Source organism: Pholis gunnellus, assembly GCF_910591455.1.
Source record: "Pholis gunnellus genome assembly, chromosome: 12".
NCBI classification, from domain to species: domain Eukaryota; kingdom Metazoa; phylum Chordata; class Actinopteri; order Perciformes; family Pholidae; genus Pholis; species Pholis gunnellus.
In genome coordinates, this window is record NC_136539.1 from 14551676 (window position 1) to 14571699 (window position 20024).

The 20024-nt window shown below is 41.1% G+C and overlaps 1 protein-coding gene across 3 annotated transcripts in view; it reads right to left on the reverse strand.

Moving 5' to 3' along the window:
* The window catches only part of galnt13 (polypeptide N-acetylgalactosaminyltransferase 13), a gene marked incomplete at both ends in the record, with an annotated part of 29656 nt that extends 29446 nt beyond the window's left edge, over positions 1 to 210 (reverse strand). For all 3 annotated transcript variants that reach the window (XM_079170532.1, XM_079170531.1, XM_079170530.1), the window contains one exon: positions 69 to 210. In XM_079170532.1, coding sequence (XP_079026658.1) covers positions 69 to 210 — 142 coding nt within the window. The remainder of the gene's footprint in view (positions 1 to 68) is intronic.
* Positions 211 to 20024: the final 19814 nt, after the last annotated feature.

The window sequence follows — 20024 nt, forward strand, 5'->3', positions numbered from 1 at the left end:
AATTCACTCACTGTAAACCCATTTTGTTTCCTTATCACTCTTTTCATAAAGGGAAACAGAATACTCACCTCGCAGGGCCGGGAGCAGCGAGCGGTCTTTCCTATCGTCACATTTGTTACACTCGCTGAAGTAGAGCAGCAAGAACACATCCACCAGCACCCACACTAAAGAGGTGGTCAGCACCACCTTACAGTAGGCAAACCGTCGCATCACCTCCCCGGGACGTCAGCCAGGAAAGGGAGGGTCACAGCGAGTGCTCAGGAGCGCTCAGCCTGCTGATGAAGCGTTTCAACTCTGGAGACTGGGTGAGGAAACAGGGAGGAGACAGAGCAGGTGTGACCAAGAGGCGTCATCCTAAGGAGAGAGAAAATACTGAGTGAGAAGGTGGAATTTTAAATCGAATGACGACAGGAGTCGCGATCATTACTTTAGTCTACATGCTGTCATTCGGGACGAAAGTCAATCATTAAGGCCAGGATAACCTCAAACTATCAAAATAGAAATAAACATGATTTCAGCAAAATCTGTGATTAGTTTTCACTTTTTTCCAGACTTCATCTTTATGCATTTTTATAGCTCTACACAATTACGGCATTTTCCCATTTATTTATTTAACTTTTCAAACGTTTTTGTTAGTGGAATGTCACATTACACAAAAGGTAACAGTAAGTGTAAACTGCTTCAACAGTGTCATCATAAAATGTATTAGTTACGACGATGTCGTACGACGTGTACATCACATACAAATGACCCCAGTAAGTTCCACTGCAGGGAGGTAAGCAGCTTTGACATTTAGGAGAAAAAAAGAGAGAACTGGTCTCAAATCACAAATCAGTATCGGCAGATACCCTGAGTATGTACCGATGAGGTGAAAAGGATGGCTTGGTGCGTCCTATTTGACCAAGATATGTCCAAAGTGAGACAGTTTATGGTTTAGAGTGTATGTAAAGGGGATGTTTGGCATTTGTGTATTGCAGTTTATTGTTAATTATCACCTCGCAATTACACCTATACCAACATAATGGGCAATGAGGTAATAGAGAGAGAGAGAGAGAGAGAGAGAGAGAGAGAGAGAGAGAGAGAGAGTATAGAATATAGAATATAGAGTATATGAAAATACATTATTAGGCCACACAAACCTCATATAAGAGGTATTGTATTGTGTTTCTGAGAAAAACAAGGCACATTGTGGATCATAATGGTTACACACTATCAATTTAAAAAGAATCAACTCATATTATCACACAGTTTACACAGTGTAAAACAGCACACAGTGCAATTTAGCCTCTGCTGCCCGGGTAGCAGTTTGGGGGCCTCGTGCCATGCTTAAGGGCACCTTGGCTGTGCTCAGGCAGCACACTGGCACCCGTCCAGCTACTAGTCCACACTCCTTTCTTGGTCTGTGAACCAGCCAGGTTCCTCAGACTGATCTACTGCCGTTCTCTGTATTTGTCACTTGTACCACTGTATCTGAATTACTGTGTGGAGGTGTAAGGGTAACACCTAGACAAGCACATTGCATGCATTATGCATACTACAAAAAACAACCATCGGGATAGTAAACAATGTAGGATATTGAGAACACACTTTACAGTCACACACTTTGAAGTTCATAGATCTGGTAGATTTAACTTCACAACTTAAATGCAAAGCAACATTGCTGATGTTGTTGTTATTGTTTTTCATATGAATGATGAGTATGCATATATGTGATTCATATGAAGTTAATAATTTATTAGCGTTATTTAAGTTATAGAAACGGGTCGGATCACATAAGTGTTTATTTCTGCCTACTCCTTTTCACACATATATGTATTTATTTGCACTAGATGTATACTGTTTTTACATTCTTGTTTTGTTTTCTTATTATTCTTTTTCTTATGTTCAAAATCAATCTACCAAATATTGGACGATATACTGGTCCAAATGATTTATGTGTAAAGCTCTAAAATACCTATATGTTTATATAATAGTAATAATGCCAACTTGAGTTTGTAAAGGTTGGTACCAGAAGACGGTGACCGGCAGGAGTGAGGTCCACCTCAGGCTTTATTTCTCCTTTTTTTATTTAATAAAGTTTTTCTTATCTTTGGTATTGTCTTTATTTTAAAAGGGGAGTTACGAGTGTCATTGCCTTTGGTCGCACACAGAACTTACGGGTGATGATCCATTGGAAGTCAGAACCAACTTCCTATATTGGACTGTCCCCAAAGCCTCCACATTTTTCCGTTTCAAAGCATAAGTGAATGCTCATTTCCCCTTTACAGACTTCTCCCACTTCATCAGTAGTGCTGCTCAGACCATCTGGGAAGCTTTCACACCAGAGGCAATTTGTGGAGGTTAGATATCTCATTGGCATGGAATGTATGCCTCACAACATTTCTGATGAAAAACAACATAATTTTCTGTCAAATAGGATTTCTACTTGACTGAAATTATAGGTTTTTGTTGACTGAAAGGCTTATGAAAGTATAATCAGAATGGAAGTGGGATGATGGGGAAAAAAATGCTCAGCCACAGAGAAACAAAAATACCCTTAACCCTTTATGCATTCAGAAATATATCCGCTACAATATACATCACACATTCTAGTTTACCATACATACTTGTACATACTGTATACCTTAGTGTGCATTTAACTGCAAATGCATATATGTAAAACAACTTACCCCACCTTTGACTTGTGTGACTTGTGGAAAATGCCTGCAGCATCCCCTGTGGGGAATCTGACAGTTTCCCTTATCTTTCACTTGCAGCATAGTAATGATTTTTGCACTCCAAACACACACACACACATTGTCCTCTCCGCTCTCTGTCTAAATGTCCATCATAGGGTCTGACACCGCTGCCCTGGGCTAACTCTTATCTCATTCAAAAACAAGGCAGCCTCCGTCCAGCTGCATCAAGAGCTTCAGACTCAGATCGCAGCATGGCGGACAGAATTCACACAACTTTCACCGACATCTCACCAGAGTAGATAGACATCATCTAGACTTCGAAATAATGAGTCTAATCAAGACCAAAGTCTCAGTGAAGTAGCATATCACCTCAGCTCACATATCGTAAACAGATCTATGATGATTAAGTCTGATGATGTCTATTTGCATCTCTAACCATCTGCTTTGGTGCGTCAGTGGCAGCAACATGTTTGGGTTTGGTACCACCAACCGCGCTGCCGGCAGCTTGCTGGAGTCACGTCCGAAGAGGTCTGAGTCAATTAGTCAAACCATCTGCAAAGAGGAATATTTCTTCACTGCTGTGCACGGCGCTAAATACAAGGCCCTTCAGTCTTTACACGCCACTTTTTACAGTATTGTCAAGACAAGTGTAAACCACCAGCAGGCATTATTAATTGCTTCATGGTGTGACAGTTAATTGTTCTGTTAGCAACTCTCTTTGTTGTGAAATGTCTGGTGCAGCGCTATGAGCCAAATGTTGTATTCCTCATTTATTCAATAGGAGGAACTGTATGCAATTTGCTAGACTGTTAACTAATTACTGTCCACAGCAATACAACTGGACTTGACATTGAACCATGGCAGTAATATGAGCGGAAAACATTTGATGACAAAGCTGAAATAAAAGTGAACCGATCCTGCTCCTTAATCACGAATTCACTTGACGTGTGGCCAAGGTAAGGCAGTTTTCTGACATGGACAATTGAGGGATTGACTGCAATTTTAGTGCCTCGCTCATTGGCACTAAAGAGAGAACATTGATATGCTCAGACCTGTCAGGGTAGGGATTCAAACCAGCAACCTTCCAGTCACCTGCTGTCTCTGTTGTGAGGAGCAGAAAGTGTAGCTCAATACTTTTTGAGTGCAGAACAAATTGTGTCTGTGCCATTAAGAGTTGGAAAGTGTTGAAAGTTGGCACTGAATGATGTGTTGTATAATGCACGTTGACCAAACAAATGTAGAAAAAATAACTAAAATACTAAAAATTAAAATACATTTTGATTGCTCCCTTGCTTGGTATTAAACACTCATATACAGGTATCATGGTAGCGTTGGCATCAGTATTGAACCATGCCAATCTGCCATAAAGCAGGAACAGGAGGTGATTATAGAGCTGATCCCAATAAGCCCATTAGGCCAATGACTCCAGCTTCTTTCTAACACAAACACAAAACGATTACATTTACCACTTTTAAAGGTGTGATACACAGTCAGCTGTACTGTACACACACATATGCATGTATAGATTCGATAGTGATTATACTATTAATTGTGCGATGTGACAAGAGATGGAAACAAACATTGTAATAAAAGCAGTGAAGAGCCAATGAACACAGATACTAAACACAAGGTTACCTTGAATGGAGTATAAAAGTATCCATTGAATCTACTGACATTATTTGCCTTATGGAGGGTGTGCACGCGACAGAAGAAGAGGATACTCTCTGCTTACCTAAATTATGGATGGAGTGAACCAGTGACCTGTTCCAGCTTCCTCTCGGGCAACGTGTTGAACGCAGACAACATGACCCGATATACAGTACAATTAGCGGCTGAATCAAACTGGGCGAATAGCTCCTGCGAACGCACAACGTCTCGGATCGATGCCTAAGTTGCAGTCCATCTCAATGCAGAGTAGTCCACAATGCAGTGGGATACTGTCCGTCCAGTAAAGCCTCCCGTGGTACCTGTTTGGACTCCTTGATATGATCTGCGCCTAGTTGAGCCGCAGTAAACCGGCGAACGCGACCAGTCTCCATTAATTTTCCCCCAATTCGTTTTACCGCAGATGCAACGTATAGTCTGTGCACGCACCTGTTCTCCGGCAGAATATTTTAACGGTAGAAGGACGGGGCGAGATAATATTCTGCACAATCTAACCTCAGCTCAGACCGACCTTCAAAAATGTCTCGTTTCTGGTCTCTGATTGGCTGAAAGCGACGTCGCTCATGAAATCCTCTCGCGGTGGACCAGCACGGGCGTCTCGTACATAGGCGCGTGCACCGTCCATCGCAGGCAGAATACAGTCATTAGCACAGCGATTTTAGTGTAAAACATGCAAAAATGTTACATTTTGAATGTATTTCTGTTTAGAAGGGGAAGGGAAACATAACCGTATTACGCCTATTAATTTCAGGTATACGTTGCTTTTCATTTAGCTTAGGGCAACTAATAACATCATATTCTGACCCAACGTAGATAGTTCTTTATTCATACAGTTAGCTGGAATAATGAATGTTAATATGTGTTAAAATACTCTACATTACTTCCTGGTTTGAGTTTCTAGTTTCACCTGATGCATATAAAAAATCCCCCTGGGAGTCTTAACACTGTTGATGTTTGTTTTCACATTTATATAAGAAGAGGCAGTCGGTTGAAAAATACTGTAAAGTAATTTACAGTGCGTCAGTGGTTAAATTAACACTTAAATCGACACCAGAAATTGCGTAGGACATGGTGTGTGTGTGTGTGTTTGTGCGTGTGTCATGGACCAATTCATTTAAATTGTGAGATTGACACTGCTGTCGACATAGCAGCTGTTTTAAGGCAGGCCTTTGCAGAATCATGTTGAACAATGCTGCCATCTGCTGCTATGGATGAGAGACATTCACGGTTGCGTTGGTCTCTGGGCAATGTAGTAGCCGAGATCAAATGTAAGTCGATAGCATTTAATTAACATTCAGCACAACTCTGATGTACTTTCAATTAAGTAAATTACCTTTTTTATTTTAAAGCTGGGACTGTCATTAAATTTAAATCAACTATAATCCAACAGCTGGCTAATACTACTGTGGTAGATGCACTGTGAGATAAGGCTAACTAACATTCATGATTGCATATATAGATAAACAAACATTGTGTCCACAACTGACTCAAAGCATCCACTAGATGTCCTAGTTCCTCTTTGGTCCGGAGAGGGAGTAAAGCCTCACGGCTTTGTGCAGTTGAGCAATTACAACTGATGTCTAATTATAATGTGTTAACCACCACTATCTAAAGCACGTCTTTAACCTCTCATTGTCGTTGGTTAGCTATCATGGTTCTGTGTGGAACACAGTAGTTGTTGGCACATTTGTAGGAAAAGCACAGGTGTAAATAATAAAATGAATGATGGCTAAATTATATTTAGTTGCTTCAGTTTCAGGGTCCTGAGTGTGAGAGTCACTGTCACAATCGCAGGAATTATTGTGTGTGTGTGTGTGTGTGTGTGTGTGTGTGTGTGTGTGTGTGTGTGTGTGTTTGTGTGTGTGTGTGTGTGTGTGTGTGTGTGTGTGTGTGTGTGTGTGTGTGTGTTTCTTAAATAGATAGATAGATAGATAGATAGATAGATAGATAGATAGATAGATAGATAGATAGATAGATAGATATGCATAATTGCTATACTTAAAGCACTGGTGCCCAATGTACATACATGATATATTCATATACACACATAGCAGGCTGTACAAACACACAAACAGAACATGATGTACTTTAGAGTGTACTTATACGTGCCTTGGTGGACACTCGTGACACGTGTGCAGTCTGGTCGGATGGCGGCGCTCTTGCTGTGTCGCAGTGCCACTTGTTGTAGCCAGCTGTCTGTCTGTTTAACCGGGGGTTGGTGGATTCATTCTGCTCTGAAACTGGCCACAGACCACATGAAATCTTCAGTGATGCGATGCCAAAGCAGCTTGTTCAACTCCAGAAGAGCGCAGTCTGATCCGAAGGAACTTCTTCAGTTCAGCTCCTTGTCGTCATCTCTACTGCTCACTTGATGACACACTTCACAGGGATTGTTCCAAGCGCGTCTTTCCCTCTCTGCCTCTCACGTCTCTCGCACTGAAAGTTTGCTTTAAAAAAAAAAAAGTGGAAATGAACAACACCGGGTTCAACCAAACGGAGGGCGGACTGCTCAACAAGACCGAGGAGTTCTTCTGCTGCAACTTTTCCTCCGTGGTGACTGACAACGGCTTTGTGGCCGCCGCTCCAGACGAGAGGAGCCTCTTCGTCACGAGGGTGGTCCAGATAGCCGTCATGTGCGTTTTGTCCCTCACGGTGGTTTTTGGCATATTTTTCTTGGGTTGCAACCTTCTCATAAAGTCAGAGGGAATGATCAACTTTTTAGTAACGGACAGGAGACCGTCTAAAGAAGCGGAGGCAGTTATTGTTGGAGCCTACTGACTGCCGAGGACCTTTAGTAATTTGAATCAGATCTGAGGTCTGGTGACAGATGGGAGGCGATGCGATGATAAACTGCCTAAACAAGCCCCCTGTTTTCATATTGGTAATTAGAAAAAACCCTCATTGGTTACCAAACCGTGCTGGTGGCTGCGGCTCACAGAGTTTCACCTCATTCCTTGGGCTTTTTATTGCCAGCAAAGACTCATTCATTACCAATTACAATAGTGCGTTTAAGCCTCTTTGACTATAAAGTATTCGATCAAGCACTGTTGTACTTTCAGTAGTTGGAGCACCGTTTGTCAAGCAGCATCCTTTGTCTTAGAGTGGCAACGTCTCCGGATTTGCTGTTTGAAAACACCCTCTCATATTGCTAATGCAATGGAGAAATTAATGTAAACATGTACTGTATGTTGTATGTGTTTTTGCATACAATATGCAATGTATTAATCGGTGTATTTCTCTGGATTTCCTGCTGAAGACTGTATGAGTGTCTGCGTGGGTGGTGGAGAAAAGCCCAGCATGCCGTGTATCCTGTTAATTGGAGTAAATTCGTTCTGTAATTAAAGTTTTCCTCTTAATTAAAGTCTATTTTTCTTCCATGAATATTGCCCACTGCCAACATGATTTAGATTGCACGAAGAGCTATTTGATGCTGATACGTTTCAGAGTCATGCTGCTAAAATAGAATATGTTATTAGTGCTATTAAAACCAACAGGGAAGTGGGTGTCTTGTGAGCATCTGTTTATTCAAATGGCATCAGGAGCAATTACTTGGGTATACATGTGAGGAGCAGTGATTTTTGAATGGAGAAGAAATGGCTTCAAACAAATTTCCTCTCCCCCCCCCCCTCCTTAAATAGTCACAATCTTACTGAAAGTCATTTTATCTTTATTAGTTAAAGGTAGTCCAAAAATCAAATCCTTCCTATTATCTGAGAGCGTTTTGTAAACTTCCATTTTCTGACCGGGTCAGATTTTGATCAATGCAGTGTTTTACGTCCGTCCTCCTTCCTCTCACAGCATCTGTTGTGCTCTGCTCCCGGCTCACCTGGACGCCACTCTCCCCAGGGTGAAACCGGCTTTAGAAATGACTTCTCTTGTCAACCCGGGGAAGATGAAGCCACCTGGCAATATGCTGCTGTCTGATTGCCCACCTGTGCTCCACACGCAGAGTTAAATAGTTTGAATCTTGCTTTTTCTAAAAAAAAAAAGAAAAAATGTCCTTCACCTCAGTCTCTCCATCCTCATGTTCCGCTTGTCATGGCCTTATTCTGTCTGACGATGGATGGCTGCAGCTTTTTAAGTAACACTGAATACTGTCTCAGGCCACACACTTGAAGTCCTCATGCTGTATTTAAAGAAATGTATTAAATCGTCACAAAAAGTATTGATTAATTAAGGGTTATTACAACAGTACTCTGTGTAAGAAGGCAATGTTCAGTTTCCTGAGGCCGTAGTTCATAGATTTGCACTGGATTACAATTGTGTTTGTGTGTGTGGGGGGGGGGGCTCCTCTCCGGCTCAGGCTCCCAGCTCTTAAACTGTACTCAATACAGCAAACACAGCACAGTATTTATTACTGTAATGAATTGTATTATATTTTTATACTATGTTTTTATCGTGTCCACCTTATGGACTTTCAGCCAGGACATCATAAACTGCACATTTCTTAAATTATCTTTATCCCCTTATTGTCTTGCCTTAAACTAACCTCCAGGAAGGAAATGACGCATGATATCGGTTTAAACCAGTCATGTTAGAGCAAATTCAAAGTGGCAAGTTAAATGGATTCTATCATTTTATAATCACAGTGAATACATGTGCACTCATATATCAAGCTCTCACCTCGACCTAAACTAGCAGATACATTTAGTTTATGAATCAGGTAGGATTCTGCATAGCTAGAAGATTAGATAAAGATTATCTAAAATTAAGACTTTTAAAATGAAAAATGAAAAAATATATAAATAAATCAAAATCTCATATAAATCAGACGAACATTTCTGGCTTTCTAAATTGCAAAAAAAAAACGTCCTTGCTAAAAAATCTATTAATCAATAACCTGCCTTAAATGATGTTGCCTTGAGTATAGAAGAAGTCACACCATAGTGTTTCTCTCTGCTTTGTGTGATTGCTTTCATTAGAAAGAGCCGGGAATAGCTCCCAGTAAAATGTATCGTGGCAGCAGCAACAATCTTCGGTCTGCAGTTCATCCCGCGGTGTCTCATACACATTTATTCAGACTGGATTCTGATTGATATCAGAGAGCCTGTAAGAGGTGGATGTAAAGTTGGAGGTTAAAGTAAAAACATTTCTGAAGGAGTTTACCATGGAGAGTCAGTTTCTTGATGGCCAGTTGGTACTGCAAACTCAAAGATTGCACACACCTGTCACACACCAATGCTCAGAGAGATTTAGGAGATTTTAGCAGCAGTCCTTTTTTCCCCTGGCAATCTTGCTGTCAACAAAATGATAGTCCTCTACAGGGCTTATGAGAAACACCTCAGATATTTAGGAATGTGTCGGGAGTTCAGGTAATAAAAAAACATGGTTCAGTTCACAATGTTTGTCTGGTTTTACAGTGTGTGCTCGCATGTCTTCCCTAATAGGCAGAAAACGTCGAGGGTCGAATAAGAAAAACAAAACAATCCCTTCTCACATTTTACCTGCAGTCAAGTTAGAGAAACCTCTATCAAAAACAACGTCAACATATCCAACGACTACTGTATGTGAGCTGTGTCCAACTGTCACAACATCTGCAGGGTGTTGATTGTGAGCTAAAAGAGGCTTCAATTCATGGCTTGCTCTCCTGTGATTGGCTGTGCAGTCGAGGTCCAGTCGATGAACTGGATGGTGACAAAAAGCTCCAAATAGCAGCGAGGCAGACACAATCATCTCCCCTGTTTACTGCTACTCTCGCACAGCACTTCATCCATCCTTCCTCTGCTATGTTCTTATGTTACTTCTGCTATTTTGTGCTGGGAGATACACATCTCTTAATGTGGTATATTGTTTATGTCTGTATATTGTTTGTTTATCTTTTTGGTATATTGTAAATTGTGGTTAGTTTATATTGTGTTTTCCTCCACTGTATCTCTTTTGATGCCCACCACATTGATTTTCTACAGTGGTTCTTTAAAAGGCAATTCTGGCCCTTAGTAAGATCTTTGACCTCAGTGGGAACTACACTTGTGAATGAGACTCAATAGATTTTTTCACAGGCTGTGAAATGCTGACATTTCCATCAGCAGCAATGCCTATTCAGTCTGAACCAAGCTGTTGCCGACATCATGTGGCATCGAGGTTCTGAGACAGCAGCAGTAATTGCGGAAGTCAAGCTGTGATAAATCCATGCAGACTAGTTTTGAAGAATGATTCCATTAGTTGACATGTTTGATTCCAGTTAAGGGATGAGTCATGGCTCTGTTGATTGTTTCACATCCAAACCTCACAGCGATTTAACATCTGAACAATCCTGCCACTCACACTTACTATAATCCATTGTGTGTGTGTGTGTGTGTGTGTGTGTGTGTGTGTGTGTGTGTGTGTGTGTGTGTGTGTGTGTGTGTGTGTGTGTGTGTGTGTGTGTGTGTGTGTGTGTGTGTGTGTGTGTGTTTTACAGCTCAACGGCCTGTAAATGTACCTTTTTTTCATGAGCGCTAATCTGCACCGCACGTATTCTTTAATAAGCCCAAACCCAAGCCTCACAAACATCCCAAAACATCACAAACGCCTTATAGCTGGAAATTTCTTAAATTTGAATCTCTGGTTTGAAACTTGTGGCACAAGTAGTACAACAACTTAGTAATGGATTTAGAAAGAGCTGTTAAAACCTAATTCAGATAGTTCCCTCAAGAGTTGTAAATATAGTTGTAGAGTTGTAAAGAGATATTGGATTATATGTTGTGACTTTTAGCTTGTTGTGGAGTTCTGCCCCACGGTGGTCAACAATAACTGACTGATTCAGGCTTAAGGTTTAGATTAGTATAAGGGTGGGGTTATGCATCCAGTGGTTGTAGAAAAAGTTAGGGCAAGACTCCAGGAAATGAGCTCAAAAAACTAATGAACTCTTGTAATGAGAGGCTTTAACAGATTGTCTAAACATAAATAACATCCTATTTCAATAATATTTGCCTTTCTTTACACAAGTGACACAATGCCACATCATTATAGATGATCAGCAGGACTTACTCACTGCAAAAGTGTAACGAGTGTTGCTTGCTTTAGAAATAATAGCTGTGATGATTTGATATTGACCCTGAAATCCATTTCAATTCTTGCGTGAGCGTGTTTCAGGCTATATTGACCTTCTAATCATGCAATTCTCTGGCAGCTACATACATCAGCTTCACCACAGCCATGTCTCTGAAAGCAAACTATTACTTTTGCTTTCAGCGGAAGGTTTCTCCATAAACCATCACCACAAAAGGTAATAACCTTTTCAAGAAAACACTCAAACGCACAGATAGAGTTTCAAGTGGGTGTTGTTGTTTTTTTGCTACAGTGAGAATAACTTTCAAGGGAACACTCACTGGTGAAGATTTTGTGTAGCTACCATTTCTCAGTGATATAAATAATATAGTATATACAGTATACAGGTACACTTATTTCCCATGAGGACAGTGAACAGTGCTTTCATCATCATTTTTATCTCAGTGAAATTGTTATCACCTGAAGTATTACGCAGCCACCATGTTCTAAAGAGCTTAAGATGACCATTTTGTACAGTACACTCTGCAAACATACTCTGCCACTCAGCTTAATGCCCTTGAGCCTAAGTAAAGACGCCATTAGCTGTCATTTTCTAAATCCACTTCGACATTGCAAACCACATTTTTAATGCGTGTTAGGGTATAGCTATCAATAATGTATGGCAGGTGTGAGGAGCAAAGCTTCCTAATCATTCAGGAAGATGTTTAATAGAAAGATGCATTATTTAGCCAACAGCTTGTCTTGGCACACATGACCCATGGACGTGTCTGTCTGCGGTTTATATATCGTAGGTCGTGCATGTTAAGACGACTGTTTTCACTTTTCTAGCATCTATTCAACAAAGTTAAGCTCATCCAAGCCTCTTGTGTTGTTGTTTTACAATATGCAAGAGGGGGTAACTAGACTGTGCTTGTGGCTTGTGTCACGAATCAAGCACGATTTTAATTCCGTGACCAAGTCATGAAACTGCCGTGAGACTGGATTGGTTGAAAAGGTCTTTGAGACAATTGTGTGCAGATTTTTTTTAGCTCTGACAGGTGGTTAGTGTTCATGACGACGCCTCAAGACCTCAGCTGGCTCACACTGGCCTCTCAGATATTGACTCATCCTCAGGCCTTATGCCACCAACATCATCATCATCATCATCATCACCATCATCAGGGTCGCCCCTGAGACCTGGCTGCCGAGAAGCTGTTACTGACACACACATTTCGCTACAGATGGAGAAAAACAGGATTGTGTCTGAAGCAGAACAACATGGTCAAGAATACTGCAAATATCCAATTATTAATCATACTTATCTTTACAAATTCAAGATTTGTGCATTTTGCGTCTTACATACATACCACTAAATAAATAATTGTGTAAATAAAATCTGTCTTTGAGTCCTTTCTGTACTCTTGGATGAGCAAAGATACACTGATGAGAAGTGCTCTCTTCAGACCTGACTGTAGAGATCAGCGGTGACAGTTTGGACCTGCCTGCCAAGTAGCAGTGTCCTGCCTGCCTATGTGCCGCACTCCCGTGCTCCAGCTGTCATCTGCACTCAGTCACTGTACCAGTTGAACCACCCTTGGCTAAGCCATCCTTTACCACTATGTACAGTATGTCTTCCCCTGATCGTCCTCTAATCACAGCATCGTTTCTACACTTAAGTCACTACAGGATTTATGCTTAATGACGTTTTTGTCCCAGGATAAATCTATTTCTTACATTGAAAATCGTTCTTTGTAGGCGATAGACGGTTTTACAGTGTGTATATAAGAAACCTCCACACAGGGGCACCAGGTTCACAACCTATACCGTCGATAATATGAACGATAATCTGATTAGCCAACCGAGCAATGTCCTGTGTTTCAGGTCTGATGCTATACCGTAGGAATTCATGCCTGATGGTGCACCTCCTGGTTCTGTCACAGCACATGATAGTAAGCCAGAGTGCTGTATGATAAAACCTCTACAGGGTCATGACTTATTGAGCTTTCTCAAATTGCTTCTCACAGTGCTGCAAGCTCTTTCTCCCTCAGGCCTGGCTCCATTATCGCCTGGCTCTGCCTGCAGGTGCTCTTCGGTCACATCACTGACTTCCTCCATTTAAGCTATGCTGCAGCTTTACTCCAGAGAAAACAACCATACGACATCCTGCTGACAATCTCCAAACAGTCCAATCAGCAATTCCACCAATGGAAATACAAACACTGTAACATAGAAATTATAATGAGAGTGATACAGTTGAATTGTGCCACTTCCAATGGCATAAAGTTAAGGTAAGTACATTGGAAACGATAGCAACTAACTGAACTTTCTTAATGACAAGTCTGCCTTTGTGAAAGAGAACAATTACTCCCATCTATCATATTTGATAAAAGACAGACTCCTTAAAGGGGAGACTTGGTGAACAAAGATAAGCAGTTGCATTGACAGAACAGATCTGTCATAAAGCAGACGAGATACAGCAAGGCAGGGAGAGAAAATGTGAAGATTGGAAGGAGAAGGGAGTAAAAGCAAATGGGTCAGAAAAGGAGGTGACTTATGAAAATGTTGCTCTCTGACAATGATGTTATCTGAGTGCAGAAAAAGAGCGTCAATCACTCAGGGTCCGAATCATCCACTTCACTTCACCAGCCGTGTGCAACTTCACAGCCACTGAACAGGATGACATTCGAAAAAAGTCACTAATATTACACATCCGGTCCCGGTCCCAGTCAATGTATGGGCAGCAGCCAAACACCAACTGTTATTTAGAGTACCCATACATGCTGAATCCGTTGTGTTATTTCACAGCTCTACGTGCCAAAATAACAGTGAATAATCCAGGAAATGGATTATTCACTGTGAAAACTGTGTTAACAGCTACAACCACCCTGATAACATCTTAATTTTAGATTTATTTTATTATCTGATATGAGTCTGTGTGTGTGTGAGTGTGAAAGCTTTGTCTCCTGTGCTCATATATGCTATGAGGGTCAGCATCACAAGCACAGGAGTGTTGCAGGAGTGTGACATCCCAGCCTAGCAGAGCCACACCTTTACAACACAACGGCTGTCAGAAGCGATCATTATCCAGACCGCCACAGTCCAGGAGCTGCTTTCTAAAAGACCTCTGCTGTTCTGTTGTCCTCACTGTTTATTCTTACAAATGAAAGGTCAGCTGCATCACATGACCAATACTGTCTGGGCTGTTTGAGTGTGTCAGATTGCATCAGCTCATGTTAGCGGTCCCACAAAGCCGAGTTTTGTGGATCATTCTGGGTATAGTTTTCCGTTAAAATGTGCTAAGTTTGACACACCGCAAATGATTACCTTTCTATGGTGATGCCGCAGTTCACACCAGTTCCCCTTGAACATCTTCTGAAATTTAACATAGCATTTTAATCAGTAATCACAAACATGCCATTTAGCGTTTAAGTAGCTCTTATAAAATGTCATAAATGAGCCACAGCTCCTCTAACCAATCAAGCATTTCAGATATGATTAGCCTATTCATGACTATCCTATGTGACCTCATTCCATTTACATTGGGACTGAGCTGTAGAAACACCCATTTAAAAAAACAAAAAACAAAGCCTGGCTGTTATATTGTGGATTACCCATGCAGCTGCTTGAGTCACCACATAAAAGGTTGGATCTCAGGGCTTTGCAGCAGGCTAGTGTGTAGATGCTTTGATCTATTTCTTTGCTTGTTTTCCCCTCTTTGTAACGATTAAACGGCTCTCTGGTCCCTGTGAGAGGAAATTGATTTGTGATTAAAAAGGGGAAGAGAAGGAGAGGCTTCTTTGTGTCCAAACAGATTCTCAGTTGTGTCGGTGGCTTTTACAGAATAGAGACTAGCCGTGGCCGTGACCGGGCGGTGACGTCAACATTAATCCAGCTAAATCGAATAGTGCAGTTTAAGTTTAAGTGTCCTCACTAGGATTTTTACACTGCTTTGAAAAACAATATGCTACTTGATGACTATGGCAGAGAGTAACTTCAGGGCCGGTTTACAGAGATCATCTGACAAAATAAAGGTTAAAGTGTAAGTCCACATTTTTTCATGTCTTAAAGGAACAGTTTAGCCCAAAATCAAAAATACATAATATTCATCTTATGGTACTCCTTCCAGATATCATGACCTGGTTACTCAAGATAATTCCCAGACCTTGTTGAGCAGTGTTATGTAGGAGCAATTTTCTTCCTACCAAACTACACCCATCCACCGTGTCATCGCACGGAAGAAAGAGTTCATGTATACTCGATACTGCTAGCCCAGGGCTTTATGTATACAATCCATGTGAGGATAAGAAAAAGAAAATTGGAGGAAAATGATGATATTTATGTGTCTGGAGATCAGTCAAAGGCTGAGCTGAACATAGTAGGTGTGTACTTTGCTAGCTCGATTACAGCTAATATATGTGCTGTCGTCTGATTGTTTAGGGCAAATAAACACCAACCACAGAGATGGTCCTGTGGTCAAATTCACACAAATAAGGCCAGCCAGCATTCGCTTTGCTTTCCGTCTGACCACACGCTTATTGACATGTGTGTTGTATTAAGATAGTCCTGAAAAATTCTATCTAACAGAAAGTTGTCTTCTAACATCATGCAGGCTTGTGTCCTCTTTTTCCAAAAGCTTTGTGTTCTTCATCCACAGTTTAATGACAATTTTAACCTCCATTTTTGTGGTGAGCATAAAAGACAGCTTAATATGGATGGAGGGACAAAATGGGGAAAAATATAAGCTAATTAAAATTTAGGTGGCTTTGTTTATTCAGGATTGGCATAAACCAGGCAGGTCTATGAATGTAAGGGAGCTCTAATGTAGACATACTCATTAAGTTTAGATATAGAGGTGTTCAGAGTGCTAGCAGCATGCCACGCCATTGCTGCTGTGAGAGAGGTGCGAGAGCGCCATGGCCGTCATTAATCTGAACCCTGTAGTCGCAGCCGACCTTGGCAGCTGGTGTGCACCATTTTAGTCTGACTTGCTGACTCTGACTCTGACCCCCCCCCCCCCCCCCCCTCCACCACTGATTGACCTGATCACATCCCTTGACGACGCCTCAGGGCTTCACCTGACCGATTCTGCCTTTCACTACACCTCTCATCAAACATTTACCTGTCAATGGGACTTTCTCTGGTGCCTGACACGGAGCATCTGTCCTGTCTGTGTCCTTTTCAAACCTGTAAAAGTCGTATCTGTTGAAGTTGTATGTGCTCGTTGACAACTTAAAATGACATGAAATCGCATTTCTTTGGCACGTTAGTGTTGTTTATTGTTGTTAAATTATGTCTGTGCAGTAGTTATGGTTAGGGAAGCGAAAGCCACTAAATCTGCTCACCGGCACCTCTAAAGCTCTAAGGCAAGTCGATTAATGAGCTCAAGAGGGGCTGGTGGTTGGGTTTGGTTATCTTCAGGCAGATCATAGCTAGTTGCTAAAATGATTGCTTTGCCGACTAAAGTAGAAAACAAGTAACTATTAAACCTTTGAAATAAACATATCAGAGAGCAACATATGAATTAAAAAGTGTTTCTTTGACAAAAGAGGTTGTGTGGCTCAGGTTCTAGCTGTTTGGCAACACCTGGAAGCTGCTTGACATCCTCCCGGATCCAAATTCCACATATATGTTTACATTAAATGTATAAATTTGTCATTGTCTATACTGCTATTTTGGTGATATTGAGCTGTAAACATAAAATTACCTTGACTTGACAATGCACTGTACATATTATTTTTACAAAATTGTCCACTAATTTGAATCACGTCCAAAACAAATGTATTTCTGTCACCAACAAATAAAACAAAATTAAACTCCAGTCACTGCCTGTTGTGATTGTTGGTTTCTGGGTTCAATCTTTAGTTCACACACTGCCCAAACAAAGCCTCTTGTTGCTGCCATCCCTCACGTTGACGCCAGCAGTTTTCATGGGACTTTCCACTCGCATGCACATCAACCCACAGCCTGTCACGTGTTTTGCTGAACTGAGAGCAGACAGGAACAGTTCCACAAATTTGTGTCCCATGTGGTAGATTAATAACAGCACAGACAAGTATCCCTTATACACTGGCAAATACATTTACAAATAAGTAGCCAGCACAGCAACCTTGCCATGTTAGCCCAGTTCAACAGAAACCCCTTCAGCTGCCAGCCAGTAAAGGCTGAGCAGGTCCCTGTTGGAGCGACCCCTGGGCAGCGCGAGAGGAAGCAGCGCTCTGCTGCCTCCCACTTTCATCACGCAATGCATATCAGAGTGTCCCGAAACAGGCAGCCTCTGAGGGGGGTCTCTTCGTCATATGTCAGACGCATGGACATCACTTTGTCTGGGTATTTGAAAGATTATTATATTTGGTTTCCAAAGATTTGCTCTAAAAATAAGTCAGCATGGTGCCCTGCCATGTGAGGTTATTTTTACACAGCAGATGTGATGCACAGGGAGTGTCATGGCACAACATGGGCTGATGATATTGCCACCTCCTTTAATCTCAAGATGATATCGCAACAGCGGCCGTGGTGAAAGGACTAGAAAGAGATTCACTTGTCTTCTCAGGCATGACATTGCATATGTGTTTTTAGGATCAATGTCTTTTGACAGCGAAGTGACAGCAGTCACCCATGAAGCCCTGAAGCGCTGGGCATATAGGGGTCAGTGAACTCCAAGCAATCTCAATACAAGCAACACACACATATACAATACAAAAGTACATGCACACATACGCAAATAAACTGTCGGAAGAGGCGTTGGCTCTGACAGACACTTCTGGAAGTGTATGACAAGCTGTCTCCATTACGGTCTTTTTCTGTTGGTCAGCTGCTGATGGATTGAAACCATAAAAACTACAGGTGACATTTAGAAAATTGTTCATTTCATGATGAAAATGTAATAACAGGATTTGAAATGGAGCTTGTTTAAGCAGGAACATATGAGAACTTCATGATGAATAAAATCAGATCTGTCTCTCTCTCTCTCCCTGCGTCTGTCTCTGTCTTTTTGTCCCCCTGGTGATCAATGGTCTTCTGTCCTCCCCTCTCTACCTTTTTCCATCTCTCTGTGAGTGTCACTCTCTCTGGGGTCCTCTGAGTCCCTTTGCTTTCTTTCAGCCTGCATTGTGGTGACAGCAATGTCAAAACACATCAGCTGAATCCCGAGCAGAGCAGGTTTCAGTGCCACCAGGTTCTACCACCTGGCTCCGTGAATGCAAATGGGAAAATCTCTCACGTGGGGGGTGACAGACACCCACGTCTTTCCCCAAAATGACGACATTAAAGCTGCTCCCACACCCAACAACATTAATGCATTGTTTTTGTAATCAGTGCTTGACAGACTGCTCTAGGCAAAGAGGAACATAAATTGAACTATAATAATATCCATAAACGGGATAATGTGTTTACTGAAGAATGACGGTTCTGTAGATAGCAATGTACATAGCAACAAGACACCTGGAGACAGGGAGAGATGTAAAAGACAGCAGAACTGCCATAGCAAACAGGTAATGTGATTACCTTTTAAATTAACATGCAGCACATTTTCTATGGTGAACTGACTTGTGAAATGTGTTTCATCGGAGAACAATGCAACCCTGTTTTTCTTTTTGCAAACATTTGGGAGTCTATCTGCAATCAATCAGTCTTATTGTGGTTGAATAGGACTGCTCAGCTCATGCCTCTGGTCGGAAATAATACAAGTGTGCACTGCTGTTGAGTGTCTCGGTACTGGTTTGCCTGATAATCCCCACTTTATTTTGTGGCATCCAATTTCAGAGGCTCTTCTCGAAATACTCCTTTGTGGGTACCTCCCTCATGAAGATCCATAAGAAGAGAGCGAGGACCTGCAGCTTTAAGACATGTAAATGACATCATGGGGGTGAATATAGAAACTGCTAATTGTGTATAGTTCTATAAAAAGCACCAGTGTTGAATAGTAAAAACAGATTCAGGTGCAGAGCTTGACAGGTGCAGACACTAGAGTAGGATGGAAAAGGTTGAATGAGTCACATTCAATAAATAAAAGCTAAACTTCCATCACATATGATTATCAGATATCAATAAGTTTACGATTTATTAAAACCAAGTGAGACCTTTATTGGGTAAACCTGCAAACATCTTCTGATGCCTCTCACTTCTGTTAGCTACACTAATCAATAAATACAATTACAATAATAATATATTAAGACTGGATAAAACAACTGTGATGTGAAAGAGGTTGCTCATATTGTAGTGATGAACCCACATATAGTTATCACTTGGATTTTGTTATAATAGAATGATTCATATTTATTTAGCATTTTAAGCATTTAAAATGCTTTGACTTTGATGAACATTGATGCAGGACAGAAATTAACAAAAAATAAACTATTTCAAACGAATCTAAAAATAAAATTAAACATTGAATGACAAAAACGGTGAACCAAATATGTTTGCATGGGCTGTTTTAGACACATTAAAGATTATTCTAAAAAATAATAATTATTTTAATTTGTAATCTTTCTCATTGTACATCCCCTGTAAAATTCAGTATTCTCTATCCAATAATTGACAAACTCCACTAAAGCTTTGACAGCATAATTTCCTCTGATGCTACACTCAGACAAATAGAACATCTCTGAGCAAAGATCACGAAAACATTTTGCAGAGACGGACACTCCCATTTCTTAACGAAGATACCATAAATAGCTGTGAGCAGCATACTGTGTTTTCCTAGAGGGATGTGGG